This window comes from Ranitomeya variabilis, chromosome 2 (assembly GCF_051348905.1).
Source record: "Ranitomeya variabilis isolate aRanVar5 chromosome 2, aRanVar5.hap1, whole genome shotgun sequence".
In the NCBI taxonomy this organism is placed as follows: domain Eukaryota; kingdom Metazoa; phylum Chordata; class Amphibia; order Anura; family Dendrobatidae; genus Ranitomeya; species Ranitomeya variabilis.
In genome coordinates this window covers 641142207-641157539 of record NC_135233.1, presented here as the reverse complement: position 1 = coordinate 641157539, position 15333 = coordinate 641142207, and the positions used below count along the sequence as shown (strand labels likewise).

General features: G+C 44.6%; 2 protein-coding genes across 2 annotated transcripts in view; one reads left to right on the top strand and one right to left on the bottom strand.

The window, feature by feature from the left end:
• Window positions 1–10844, bottom strand: part of NDUFAF7 (NADH:ubiquinone oxidoreductase complex assembly factor 7) — a 74482-nt gene extending 63638 nt beyond the window's left edge. Inside the window, exon 1 of the mRNA XM_077289119.1 lies at window positions 10666–10844. Coding sequence (XP_077145234.1) covers window positions 10666–10723 — 58 coding nt within the window. The 5' untranslated portion in view covers window positions 10724–10844. The remainder of the gene's footprint in view (window positions 1–10665) is intronic.
• The window catches only part of CEBPZ (CCAAT enhancer binding protein zeta), a 47071-nt gene continuing 42569 nt past the window's right edge, over window positions 10832–15333 (top strand). The window contains exons 1-2 of the mRNA XM_077289118.1: window positions 10832–11100; window positions 12689–14187. Coding sequence (XP_077145233.1) covers window positions 10996–11100; window positions 12689–14187 — 1604 coding nt within the window. The 5' untranslated portion in view covers window positions 10832–10995. The remainder of the gene's footprint in view (window positions 11101–12688; window positions 14188–15333) is intronic.

Here is a 15333-nt window from a genome sequence, read left to right as displayed (position 1 = left end):
CCTGCATGGTGGGCATAGCCCCATGCGGGAAGTAAGCGGATCAATGCATTCCTATGTGTCCGGAATCCCCGCGATTCCACAAATTAGTGAACATGTTGCTTTTTTTCTGAAATGCGTTTCCGCTCAGGAAAAAAACTCAGCATGTGCACACAAAATGCGGATTGCTTTTAATAGGATGCTTAATGTGAGCACTTTTTTCACGTTTTTATAGCGAAAAAACTTGAAAAATCCGCAACGTGTGCACACAGCCTAAGTGTATGTTTCCACATTCAGGATTGCATCAGGATTTGACGCAGGTAAAATCTGCACCTGAGGTCACTGGCAGGTCACCTGCGTTTTTCATGCATTTTTTTCATGCGGATTTGTGTGTGTTTTTGCAAGCTCAATAAAGATATACTAAAAAAAAAAGAATTGTGATGTCATTTCTTGTCCAACCTCTTCATTTACATAGTTCATTGAAGAATATACACACACAGCTAAATAGATACGTTAGATGGATACAATAGATAGATACGATACATATCTATCGTATCTGTCTATCATATCTATGGATCCATCTATCGTATTTATCTATGGTATCTATCTATCGATATATCTATTATAATAATAATAATAATAATTTTTATTTATATAGCGCCAACATATTCCGCAGCACTTTACAATTAAGTGGGGACATGTACAGACAGTAAATTCAGTACAAGTTAAGACAATTTAAACAGTGACATTAGGAGTGAGGTCCCTGCTCGCAAGCTTACAATCTACAAGGAAATGGAGGGGCACAACAGGTGAAAAGTGCTTGTTATTTCAGGTCTGGCAATTATAATAAATAGGGATTTTCATATACAGTAAAGCTGCATGATCCGGTCATCAGCTCATGTGTTTACGTGCAATAGTCAAGTATCAAGTGCAGTTATCGTGTGCATGGAGGGTGTGGAGACAGATGAATAGTAGGGTGCAGATTTAGAATAATATTTGGAAGGAGGGAACAGGGCAAAGTTAGTTTACTGAGTAGTTGATGTGGTAGGCTTGTTTGAAGAGATGAGTTTTTAAAGCGCGCTTGAATAGGTCGGGGCTAGGTATCAGTCTGATTGTCTGGGGAAGTGCATTCCAGAGAGCGGGCGCAGCACGAGAGAAGTCTTGGAGACGGAGGTGCGAGGTTCGGATTATGGGGGATGTTAGTCTTAGGTCATTTGTAGAACAGAGGGCACGTGTAGGGCGATAGACAGAGATGAGAGAGGAGATATAAGGTGGTGCAGAACTGTGGAGGGCTTTGTGGGTGAGAGAGATGAGTTTATACTGGACCCTGTAGCGAATGGGTAGCCAGTGTAATGACTGGCACAAGATGGAGGCATCGGTGAAGCGGTTGGACAGAAATATGACCCTGGCTGCCGCATTCAAGATGGATTGGAGAGGAGAAAGTTTGGTAAGAGGGAGACCGATCAGAAGAGAGTTGCAGTAGTCCAGACGAGAATGAATAAGAGCGACAGTAAGAGTCTTAGCAGTTTCAAAGGTGAGAAAAGGTCGGATTCTGGAGATGTTTTTAATAGGGTTGAGCGACACTGACTTTTTTAGGGTCGAGTCATGTTTCGCGAAACCCGACTTTTTGAAAAGTCGACTCGGGCGAAATCGGCCGATTACTGCGAAAAGTCAAGGATCGGCCGGAACACGAAACCCTATGCACGTCAATGGGGATATTTATTTATTTTCTTTCTCTCTCTCTCTCTCTCCCAGCACAGAAAATCTCGTGTTACACATTGCAAATCCCTACTGCGCACAAGCGATAAAATGATGATAGGCGTGCACGCCCCTAACCCCTATGTCATCACTCTGCCCACACTCCTTCATTGGCTGAAAAAATGGCGCTAAACGCGTCATACGAAACGCGACTTTGGCGCCAAGATCGCGTACCGCATGGCCGACCCCACACAGGGATCGGGTCGGGTTTCATGAGACGCCGACTTTGCCAAAAGTCGGCGACTTATGAAAATGAACGATCCGTTTCGCTCAACCCTAGTTTTTAAGATGCAGGTGACAAGAGTCAGTGAGTGAGTGAGTGATCTGATATAGGGAGTAAAGGAAAGTTCGGTGTCGAATATGACCCCAAGACAGAGGGCATGCTTCTTGGGAGTTATGGTTGAACCCTCCAGGGTAATTTCGATGTTGGGAAGAGTGAGGTTAGTTGAGGGGAGAAACACAAGAAGTTCAGTTTTGGAGAGATTTAGTTTCAGGTAGAGGCAGGACATGATGTTAGAGACAGCAGACAATCCTTGGTATTTTGAATTAGGGTAGGGGTGATGACAGGGGAAGAAGTGTATATACCGATATATCTATCTATAAATATATCTATATATAGATATAGCGATAGATATACAGTATTGACAGATAATTGATACGATAGATACAACAGATAGATGGATACGATAAATATCTATCATATGTACTGTATCCATCTATTGTATCTATCATATCTATCAATCTATTGTATCCATCTATCATATCTATCGATATATCTATCTATAAATATATCTATCTATAGATTTATCGATAAATAGATTAATAGATAAACAGATGATTGATAGATACGATAGATAGATAGATACGATAGATGGATCACACAAGCGAGAAACTCGGACGAGTATCGCATCTTAATACCTGGCACTGCCGCCGGCACTTGGGAGCGTAGCACACAGCTGCATGTATTTCTATGCAGCTGCACACTCCACTCCCGAGTGCCGGCGCCAGTGTCGGGTATTAAGATGCGATACTCGTCCGAGTTTCTCGCATGTGTGATCCCGGCCTTAAAAACACACACACAAAATCTGCGTTAGGCTGGGGTCACACACGCGAGAAACTCACACAAGTCTCTCGCTTCAATACCCGGCACTGCCACCGGCACTCGGGAGCGGAGCGTGCGGCTGCATGTATTTCTATGCAGCTGAACGATCTGGTCCCGAGTGCCCGCGGCAGTGCCGGGTATTGACGCCGGCCTTAAACGCAATATGTTTAATTTAAAACAAAAAAAAGGCGTGGGCTCCCGTGCAGTTTTCTGCGGCGCCAGAGAGGGAAAGCCAGCGCCTGATGTGTGTAGGCTGGGAATGGGTTAATACCCATGGAGCTTCCCAGGCTATGAATATCAGCCCGCAGCTGTCTGCATAGCCTTTACTGGCTATAAAAATAGGGGGACCCCCCCAAAAAAATGACGTCGGGTCCCCCTATAATTTATAGCCAGAAAGGCTAGGCAGAGAGCTGCAGGCTGATATTCATAGCCTAGAGAGGGGCCATGGATATTGCCCCCCCGGCTACAAATACCAGCCCGCAGCCGCCCCAGAAATGACACATCTGTAAGATGCGCCAATTCCGGCACTTAGCCCCTCTCTTACCACTCCCCTGTAGCGGTGGGAAATGGGATAATAAGGGGTTAATGTCACCTTGCTAATATAAGGTGACATTAGGCCCGGTTAATAATGGAGAGGCGTCAGTAAGACGCCTATCCATTATTAATCCTATTGTAGTGAAAGTGCAAAAAAAATAAATAAAGACATAGCCAGAAAAAACTATTTTATTATTCTTAATTTCACCATACTTACCATACTTGAGCGCCTGCAAAAAAAGTAAAAATAATAAACCAACCGTATACTTACTTTCCGCCGTAGTCCAATTAATAACGAATGTCCCACGACGATCTCCCCTATAGAACAGTGACATCTGGTGATGTCACCGCTCTATAGGCCCTCCAGTGACACACTGACAGGAGACAATGGCTCCTGCTGTATATCACTGAGGTTACCTTAGTTCAGAGTCTCACTTTATGGCAAAGCTGTGTGGGAATTTTCCCACACAGCAGTGCCACAAGTGAGACTAGGGACTATTTTCTCACAGGGGCAGAGGAATACATTGTGGGGAATACATTGTGGAAGGATACCTTCCATCATTGTATTCCTGGAGAGCGGTCACATCAGCTGATGTGGCTGCTCTCCACGGGAGATCGTCGTGGGACACTCGTTTTAATTGGATATCTGTGGATCAGGGAGTATATTGTTTGTTTATTATTTTATTATTTGTTACAAGTGACAATGGCTTCGGGGATCAAGGTGACAAGGTGAGTATGTACTCTATGTTTAATGTACTGTATGTCTATATGTATGTATTGTATGTACTGTATGTATGTTATGAATGTTGCATGTTCTGTATGTATGTACAGTATGTTGCATGTCGTATGTTGCATGTGGTATGTTGCACGTCACATGTCGTATGTTGTGTGTTGTATGTGCACACAGTCTAGACGAGTCCGGCTCTGCTACATCTGGATGTCTGACATCCTGATGTAGCAGAGCCTGTAGATGATCGCCGGAGATAACTCTCCAGCGATCACCTACACTACAGTGTTCTCACAATCAGCTGTTTGCGAGAACCAGACTAGTGACCGGAGATAACTCCCGGTCACATGCACGGCAGTTCTCGCGATAAGATAAGTTACAGCGAGAACTGCAGTGGACGAGGGACTTCCGGCGGCGGGACAGGTGAGGAGGCAGACATGTGTATTAAGCTGCGGTTACGCAGTTTCTACGCATGTGACTAATCATTAGATGCGGTTTTACCGCATCTAATGATAGTCTATGATAAATTTATGGCGCGGTGACGGAGCGTCACCGCATTTGTAAAGACATGCTGCGTTCTGAAAACACACGCCGCATGTCCGTTTACGCAGGTCTGCCGCCTGCGTGTTTTACAGCATAGTGGAGACGGGATTTCATGAAATCCCTTCCACTATGCTGCAACATCTGGACGCTACGTGTTTGATGCTGCGGCTCTACACAGCGTCAAACACGCAGCGTGTCCTGAACGTGGAAACATACCTTAAACAAGAAGGCACTGTCATTCAAGGCTCATCTACAAAGTAGCAGTCCCAGCATCTACCATCACAAAGCCTTCCTACACCAGGAAGCCTCCCAACAAAAAGTACCCAAAGCCAGTCTGACCAAGCCAACAACCTCCATGGCCTGACAAAAGGTGAAATCCAGAAGATGACACACAAAGTCAAAGAGGAATATCTCAGCATCTTGGGGAACGACATAAACAAATCCCAGAAACTGACGATATACCAGAACCTACAGAGGGAGTACAAACTGGCCCCATATCTAGAGAAACTAGAAAACCCCAAAGAGCGACAGATCCTGAGCCAATACAGACCGAGCGCCCACAGCCTACTCATCGAATCTGGGCGGCACCGACAGGACTACAAGCCCCGAGAGAGCAGACTCTGCCAGCAGTGCCCCCAGGAGGCCATGGAGGATGAGGCTCACTTCCTGCTTAGGTGCCCCAAATACTCTGCAGTGAGGGACACTCACTTCAAGAGACTGTCTGATCTCCTCCCAGACTTCACCTCCACGGAGGAGGAAGAGAAACTACCGATAACTCTGGGGGAAGAGGAAAGTGCAGCGGCCATAGCAGCAGTAGAATAGGTCAGTGCCTGCCACAGACTAAGAGGAGCGTGATATGTCATGGACTCCTGTACCCCAACACTGGACATGTCCCTATCCCCTGACTAAAGAGCCTAATATGCCATGGACTCCTATACCCCAACATAGACATGTCCCCTATCCTCTAAAAGGAGCCTGATATATCCTGGACCTCTATATGCCTCCCTACCCCACCCCCTATTTTTACCATATGAGGGAAAAAAACTGATTTTTTTTTAAAAAAACTTGCCGGATTGTGCCTGAAGGCAAAAAACCTGAAGTGTGAAAGTAGCCGTTTTTTTCTCCGCCGGATCCGTTTTATTCTCATAGAGTTGTATTAGCGCCGGATTGAACCCGATGGCCAAACGTTTCATCCGTTTTCTGCCTGATCCATCAAAAAAATTTTTCCTGCAGCTGGACAAAACAGAGGAACGTTTCTTATGTCCGGCGAAAAACCGCCCAGCGACGGTTCAGGCGATAAACGGATGAAACTGGAGGTGAAATGGATGAATCCTGGTACCGAATCGTTTTTTTTCACACTGAGCATGCCCCGTAGATGCATTTTCTATTCTCTTTTGTTTTCCTCTCTCTCTACCCCCCAGGAACAGGAAGTCACTGTAACCCTGCGTTTATAAAAACACAAATCCAGCAAAAAAAAAACAAACGATCTGTCGCATCAGTTTTTCGCTATTTGCAACTAACCTGTTTTTAACCCCTTCACCCCCAAGGGTGGTTTGCACGTTAATGACCAGGCCAATTTTTACAATTCTGACCACTGTCCCTTTATGAGGTTATAACTCTGGAACGCTTCAACGGATCTTGGCGATTCTGACATTGTTTTCTCGTGACATATTGTACTTCATGATAGCGGTAAAATTTATTCGATATAACTTGCGTTTATTTGAGAAAAAAACGGAAATTTGGCGAAAATGTTGAAAATTTTGCAATTTTCCAACTTTGAATTTTTATGCCCTTAAATCACAGAAATATGTCACGCAAAATACTTAATAAGTAACATTTCCCACATGTCTACTTTACATCAGCACGATTTTGGAACCAAAATTTTTTTTGTTAGGGAGTTATAAGGGTTAAAAGTTGACCCTTAAAAGTTAATTTCTCATTTTTACAACACCATTTTTTTTTTAGGGACCACATCTCATTTGAAGTCATTTTGAGGGGTCTATATGATAGAAAATACCCAAGTGTGACACCATTCTAAAAACTGCACCCCTCAAGGTGCTCAAAACCACATTCAAGAAGTTTATTAACCCTTCAGGTGTTTCACAGGAATTTTTGGAATGTTTAAATAAAAATGAACATTTAACTTTTTTTTTTTTTTTTTCTTACACAAAAATTATTTCAGCTCCAATTTGTTTTATTTTACCAAGGGTAACAGGAGAAAATGGACCCCAAAAGTTATTGTCCAATTTGTCCTGAGTACGCTGATACCCCATATGTGGGGGTAAACTACTGTTTGGGCGCATGGCAGAGCTCGGAAGGAAAGGAGCGCCATTTGACTTTTCAATGCAAAATTGACTGGAATTGAGATGGGACGCCATGTTGCGTTTGGAAAGTAGACCCCCTAAGGAACTTATCTAGATGTGTGGTGAGCACTTTGACCCACCAAGTGCTTCACAGAAGTTTATAGTGCAGAGCCGTAAAAATAAAAAATCATATTTTTTCACAAAAATGATCTTTTCGCCCCCAATTTTTTATTTTCCCAAGGGTAAGAGAAGAAATTAGACCACAAAAGTTGTTGTGCAATTTGTCCTGAGTACGACGATAACCCATATGTGGGGGTAAACCACTGTTTGGGCGCATAGCAGAGCTCGGAAATGAAGGAGCGCCATTTGACTTTTCAATGCAAAATTTACTGGAATTGAGATGGGACGTCATGTTGCGTTTGGAGAGCCCCTGATGTGCCTAAACATTAAAACCCCCCACAAGTGACACCAATATGGAAAGTAGACCCCCTAAGGAACTTATCTAGATGTGTTTTGAGAGTTTTGAACCCCCAAGTGTTTCACTACAGTTTATAACACAGAGCCGTGAAAATAAAAATTATTTTTTTTTTTCACAAAAATGATTTTTTAGCCCCCAGTTTTGTAATTTCACAAGGGTAACAGGATAAATTGGACCCCAAAAGTTGTTGTCCAATTTGTCCTGAGTACGCTGATGCCCTATATGTGGGGGGGAACCACTGTTTGGGCGCATGGCAGAGCTCGGAAGGGAAGGAGCGCCATTTGGAATACAGACTTAGATAGATTGGTCTGCAGGCGTCACGTTGCATTTGCAGAGCCCCTGATGTACCCAAACAGTACAAACCCCTCACAAGTGACCCCATATTGGAAACTAGACCTCCCAAGGAACTTATCTAGATGTGTTTTGAGAACTTTGAACCCCCAAGTGTTTCACTACAGTTTACAACGCAGAGCCGTGAAAATAAAAAAATCGTATTTTTCCCACAAAAATGATTTTTAGCCCCCCAAATTTTTATTTTCCCAAGGATAAAAAGAGAACTTGGACCCCAATAGTTGTTGTCCAATTTGTCCCGAGTACGCTGATACCCCATATGTTGGGGTAAACTCCTGTTTGGGCGCACGGGAGAGCTCGGAAGGGAAGGAGCACTGTTTTACTTTTTCAACGCAGAATTGGCTGGAATTGAGATCGGACGCCATGTCGCGTTTGGAGAGCCTCTGATGTGCCTGAACAGTGGAAACCCCCCAATTATAACTGAAACCCTAATCCAAACACACCCCTAACCCTAATCCCAACGGTAACCCTAACCACACCCCTAACCCTGACACACCCCTAATTCTAATCCCAACCGTAAATGTAATCCAAACCCTAACCCTAACTTTAGCCCCAACCCTAACCCTAACTTTAGCCCCAACCCTAACCCTAGCCCTAACCGTAACGGGAAAATGGAAATAAATACATTTTTTTTATTTTATTATTTTTCCCTAAGTAAGGGGGTGATGAAGGGGGGGTTTGATTTACTTTTATAGCGTTTTTTATATCGGATTTTTATGATTGGCAGCTGTCACATACTAAAAGACGCTTTTTTATAGCAAAAAAGTTTTTGCGTCTCCACATTTTGAGACCTATAATTTTTCCATATTTTGGTCCACAGAGTCATGTGAGGTCTTGTTTTTTGCGGGACGAGTTGACATTTTTATTGGTAACATTTTCGGACACGTGACAGTTTTTGATCACTTTTTATTCCAATTTTTGTGAGGCAGAATGACCAAAAACCAGCTATTCATGAATTTCTTTTGGGGGAGGTGTTTATACCGTTCCGCGTTTGGTAAAATTGATAAAGCAGTTTTATTCGTCGGGTCAGTACGATTACAGCGATATCTCATTTATATCATTTTTTTATGTTTTGGTGCTTTTATATGATAAAAGCTATTTTATAGAAAAAATAATTATTTTGGCATCGCTTTATTCTGAGGACTATAACTTTTTTATTTTTTTGGTTATGATGCTATATGGCGGCTCGTTTTTTGCGGGACAAGATGACGTTTTCAGCGGTACCATGGTTATTTATATCAGTCTTTTTGATCGCGTGTTATTCCACTTTTTGTTCGGCGGTATGATAATAAAGCGTTGTTTTTTGGCTCGTTTTTTTTTTCTTACGGTGTTCACTGAAGGGGTTAACTAGTGGGACAGTTTTAGGCCATGTTCACACGATCCTTTTTTTGATCCTTTTTTTTTCAGGTCCTGATTTGGAAAACCCGCAGTGCAAAACTGCACTGCTGATTTTCCTGCAGTTTCTTCTGCAGATTCCTCTGCGGGTTTTCAACAGCACTTTCCTATTGGTGCCTGTTGAAAACAGGAGCTGAATCCGCAGAAAGAAGTGACATGGTACTTCTTTTTTTCTGCAGGCAAATCCTCGCGGATTTGCCTGAGAAAAAAAGGATAGTGGGCACAGCGGTTTTTGTTTTCCATAGAGTAACATTGGACTGTACCCTGCATGGCAAAAAGAACCTGAACAAAAAAAGGATCAAAAAAAGGATTGTGTGAACATAGCCTTATAGGTTGGGTCGTTACGGACGCGGCGATACTAAATATGTGTACTTTTATTGTTTGTTTTTTTTTAGATAAAGAAATGTATTCATGGGAATAATATATATAATTTTTTTACACATGTGGAAATTTTTTTTTTTTACTTTTTTACTTTGTCCCAGGGGGGGACATCACAGATCGCCGATCTGATAGTTTGCATAGCACTCTATCAGATCGGCGATCTCGGTCACATCGCTGCAGGCTTACTAGCGCCTGCACGGCACCCGGAAGTACTCCCTGCAGGACCCGGATGCAGCCCCGCGGCCATTTTGGATCTGGGGCCTGCAGGGACGAGACGCTCGGTACAAGGTGAGTACATTCCCTTGTACCGATTGTCTCAGGGAAGCCCGCAGGGAGCCCCGTCCCTGCGCGATGCTTCCCTGTACCGCCGGTACACTGCGATCATGTTTGATCGTGGTGTGCCGGGGGTTAATGTGCCGGGGGCGGTCCGTGACCGCTCCTGGCACATAGTGCCGGATGTCAGCTGCGATAGGCAGCTGACACCCGGCCGCACTCCCCCCCGTGAGCACGGCCGATCGCTATGACGTACTATCCCGTCGGTGGTCATACGGGCCCACCCCACCTCGACGGGATAGTACGTCCAATGTCAGAAAGGGGTTAAAAAAAATTGTGCGGGATTGTGCCTGAAACAAAAAACCTGATGTGTGAAAGTAGCCTAAAGATAAAGTGCATCTGTCTCCGTCTTTGGGGCTGACAATTCCAATATAGGATGTCAGGGATGAATATCACCAGTGTGTAACTGGCCTGCGCTCACATCTCTGAGGGCAGCACCACACTAGGCTGCCATCACACTCGCAGGATTTGGTCAGTATTTTACACCAGTATCTGTAGCCAAAACCAGGAGTGGAACAATTAGAGGAAAAGTATAATAGAAACATATGCACCACTTCTGCATTTATCACCCACTCCTGGTTTTGGCTTACAAATACTGAGGTAAAATACTGACCAAATACTGCTAGTGTGACGGCAGCCTTAGCTCTGTGACTGGGCGGCCCACTGCAAGGAGCTTGGTGCTTCCCGCCGCACTGGGGGCAATGTGGCATGGTGGCGCTAAGTAAGCACGCCTCATCGGTAATTGCTGAGGAACTAGTAGTCCCAGCATGCACGATCAATTTACCGGCCCGCGCGTGCAGGACTCCTCTTCCACACTGCCGTAAATTAGCGACCACACTCATTGCTGCAAAGCCTTCAGCAGCGCCTGCGCTTCACCCGGAAGTGGGCAGCCTCACGTGAGTGGTGACGCGCGCCTGGCCGGCAGGTCCTGGAATACAGGCCGCGCTCCCACTGCTGCTGAGCTCACTGAGGGTACAGGGAGGGCGCTTCCCATAGGCTGCGGCTCACACCACGTGCTCCACGGCTGCCATCACGTGTATCCTGCCAGACTGCACGGCTGCGACTTCCGGTGCCGTCAGCTCCACGCTGTTCTGGCTTCTCTGCGAGTGACGAGATGCGGGACGGCATGGAGGTGGACCGTGAGTGGGGCGCAGACGATGCGGCCTCTGAGGAAGATGGCTTCACACTGGAGGAGGTGCTGCGGTTAGGTGGCACCAAGGTAAGCGCTGCCCCACCGGTGTGGTCTCCTGGTCACCCTCAGGCTGGTGGGCAGGTGTTCTGGGTGGGCTCTAAACCTGGCGTTGGCCGGCCCGCGCGCGATGCCTGGCGTTGGCCCCTGCACATGTGCACACAATGGGGTGAGAGTGGGTCCTCCTCAGCTGCCTCACCCATGTCTCCCCCCTCAGACGGGGCCCTGGTCCTCCAGCCAGGTCATTGCCCCATGGCTGTAGTTGGAGCCCTTTCACTCTGCGCCCTGCTTCAGTGATGGCACCATACCCAGTAGCTGGTAGAGGAGCCAGGGCTGTGGGCTGGTAAGAGGCTGCTGGCCAGTGGCTACAGATCATGTACCTGGGTCCTGCCAGTCACTTATCTCTACCCCATACACATCAGGTGTTGGCAGACTTCTACCAGCTCGGCCCACTTTCATCTCATGTATTACATGTCTATTTCTAAGCATTTGTTAAATGCTCACAGCCTCAGTGACTAAAGCCTTCTAGTGGTTGGAGCACCACCAATGTCAACAAGCAGATGCTGTGTTATTATAGGAATGTCTTTTGTGACGTTATAAAATGTTAGCTATAAGACTCGTGGTCCCCACACACCTCGGATGATAGACAGTCACATCCGTCCCTACTTCCCACAGACTGCTCCTTATGGGCACAGTGACTTATCTCCTGTAAGAGAAAGATAAGGTTTCTTAATACAAACTGCCTGATCCTTATTCCCCCTGGCATCATCTGGTTTGGGATTAGCCACACATGATTGGTGAGTCCCTCTGAATCTGGCTGATTAGACCATGTTTAAGCTCATGTGGCTGCTCTTTACACACAGTCTATAGTCAGGATACAAGGCGACCGCCCTCTGTTAGTTCGGCCACCTTTTCTCATGTTCTCTCAAATGGCAGAGGAATAGGGAGTTCTGTCAGAAGTCTGAACCATGACTTCCTGCCTCTCTGCCTCAGGATGGAAACAGCACTTTCATCATTGGTGCGTGTCCATCCCACATCAATCAAAAGGCAGAATATCTGGCTTCCCATGCCTCTGGTGGCCATTTTAGAGAAGGCGGGAACATGCTGTCAAACTAACAGGCATGGAGAGGCGGCAGGATTAGGACCCCAAGTATCATGGCTATATATGGGAAATGTGCAGTCATATTTAGGTGATGAATGGTCAGTGTAAATAGTATATAGTTAGAAATATTAAACTATATACTTACCTACAGGGCTGTTGCCATTCCTGCTGTTTGTTTTTCCCCATTGGTCTCCTGGAAGCATATTTTCAATGCATCGTCTATAAAACGACTGCTGCATTCACATTCTGTCCTAATGGATGTAATGTTCCCAGCTGGATGAAGCAGCAAGGAGACTGAGAGGGGACACCGGCAGTGGTGAAGGAAGCCTGCGCTCTTCTGCTAAGTGGTTATTTTCCCCCTTTTTACTCCCTCATGGGCCCCTTTACGGCTCTGAAGAAAAGGGTGTCCTTTTTGGCTTTCATCAGGGTGCGGAGACTGAAATCCATGCATGTGTTTATCATTCATGCTGATCACTTTAGGCATTTAACACGTTATCTTTTTCTCCCCCTATTTAGCAAGATTATGTAATGCTTGCTGGCTTGGAAGACACCGGCGAAATAGTGGATGGTGGCAAGAAAGGTGAAATTGATGATTTAGAAGAAGGTGAATTGAAGGCATTTGTGGAAAAACTTGGCTTCCAAAAAATTAGCCAAGTATTTACCGACCAGAGTGATGATTCTACTAAACTTAAAGAAAAGGAAAAGAAAATCTCTACTAAAGATAAGAACGAGACCAATAAAGCAAAAAAGAAAACAACTGAAACCCAAAATGTGAAAGGCAGAGAGGATAAAGGAAAAACGAAAGTCTCGGCAAAAGGCATCCATGTGACCAGCACTGCAGCAAAGCACAAGGGGAAGCCTGTCTTTGAGTTCACCGCGCGATCAACTCTGCTTCTTAAACCAGGTGGAAAGTGGTATGACCATGAGTATACCGCAGAGTATACAGTGCAGCCACAAAATGAAGATGATGTAAAAAAATACAAAGCGCTGGCTGAGAAGCTATATGAACACGAGGTCAACCTGTATAAAAATAAGAAGGAGCTTCAGAAAGGGGCCAACACTGTCTGGATGAAAACCGTTGTTACAACAGGCACATTAGCGGACAGAATGGCTGCCATGACTGTTCTTATCCAGGACGCGCCTGTTCACACTTTGCAGTTTGTAGAAAACCTGGTAAATTTGGCAAGGAAAAAGGGCAGCAAGCGGCAAAACATTATGTCATTAGATACTTTTAAGGATTTGCTCCAGTCTGACCTCTTGCCTGACAATCGCAAGCTTCACCTGTTTGTCCAGCACCCGTTTGATAAGCTTGAAGAGCTTTCCAGTGGTAACAGAGATGCCAGGGACCGCCGCCTGATATTGTGGTATTTTGAGGAACAGCTGAAGCAGCACGTGGCAGAGTTTGTCAAGGTGTTAGAGACCCTGACTCATGACAGCTTGATTGCAACTAAGGCCAAATCTCTGAATGTCATTTATGAACTTCTCTGTAATAAACCTGAAGAGGAGAAAACCCTTCTGGTCTTGTTAGTCAATAAACTTGGGGACCCCCAGTATAGAGTGGCCACCAAAGCATCCTACCTTCTGGAGATGCTACTGAATGAACATCCAAACATGAAAGTGGTTGTGTGTCTAGAGGTGGAAAGACTTTTGTATCGCCCGAATATCAGCGAGAAAGCCCAGTACTATGGCATCTGCTTTTTGAATCAGATTATTTTTTCTCATGATGAATCTGACTTGGCAAACCAGCTCATTACAGTTTATTTCTGCTTTTTTCGAGCTTGCATAAAGAAAAAAGAAATTGACTCCAAAATTTTGAGGGCCTTGTTGACTGGTGTGAACAGAGCCTATCCCTATGCTGAAATAGGAAGTGAGAAAGTGAATGAGCAACTGGAGACCCTGTTCAGAATACTGCATGTTGTGAAGTTCAACACAGGGGTGCAGATCCTAATGCTTCTGTTCCAAGTCATGGATTCCCAGCAGACTGTGTCTAATAGATACTTTTCAGCTTTGTATAGGTAAGTAAAACGGCTCCATGTGTCAACTTTATAAATGATCATCATTGAGAAGAGACCACTCCTGCTTATTGTTATAGTCAAAAAAGGGAAGAAGAGAACAATGACCTCTAATAAGGCCATGTAAGTAAGCAATTTGGATCCCCAAAATTCCATTTGCTGTTCTGTCTAGCAAGGTTATACAATCTTTCCATAAGTTGCATCATTTATTTTTCAGAATGAATGTGTTCCTGTTATTCCTTGTGAATTTTCAGAGTTAGTGTACATAAAAGGAGGGGGTGTTCACACTGGCAAGCCTCAGACTTGCCGCTTCTCTGCCAGTGCCCCAAAAAGTTAAATGTATGGCAGCCGTCTGTTCGCACAGATGCTATAATTCCCACTTTCTGCTGTAAGTTTGTCATTTTGTGCAGGTCTTACCCCAAAAGTAGTGATTGTCGAAAATATGGCATCTACCACTTTTTATAACTGAAAACTGGCTTAATGGGTGCTTTGCCATAATTTTGCTACTGTTTATTAATGAAGAAAATGATATTTCTCACGCACTTTATTGTGGATACGGGAACCATGGGTTAAAGGGGGCTTCCCATGGACAAAAGTTAATTTTAATAAATTAGATTTTGAAATAATAATTAATTCCACAATTGGATGTTAAATAAATGTTCCTGTGCTGAGATAATCTTATAGATGTGCCCCTGCTGTGTACTGTGTAATGGCTGTGTCTGACCGTGCAGGGACATTGTCTGATCATACCACAGCTCCTGGGTCGTGCTTTTCTTTCATTCTTTTCCTTCTACGGTTTTCTGTAATTGCGTAGCTTGCTGTCAGTAGGCTAGATATTATCTGCTGGGAAGGAGACAATTTTTTTTAAGGTAAATTAGTGACAGATTCTAAGTGACAGCAGACTTCCTTGTCCCACAGAGAAAGCTATGAGAAAAGATTGTTAAAGGGAATCTCACCACATTTGACCTATCTAAACTATTAATATGGGCATATAGGGTATAGACTGCTGAAAAAGCCATCCCCATATGCCTCATATCAGATGTCTTGTTGATAAATCATCTTTTATCACTTTGTATAAATTACCTCCTCCAGGCTATGTGGAGGGCGCTGCCTGAAAGATAACTGCCTCCAGAGCTTGTTTTACATGAA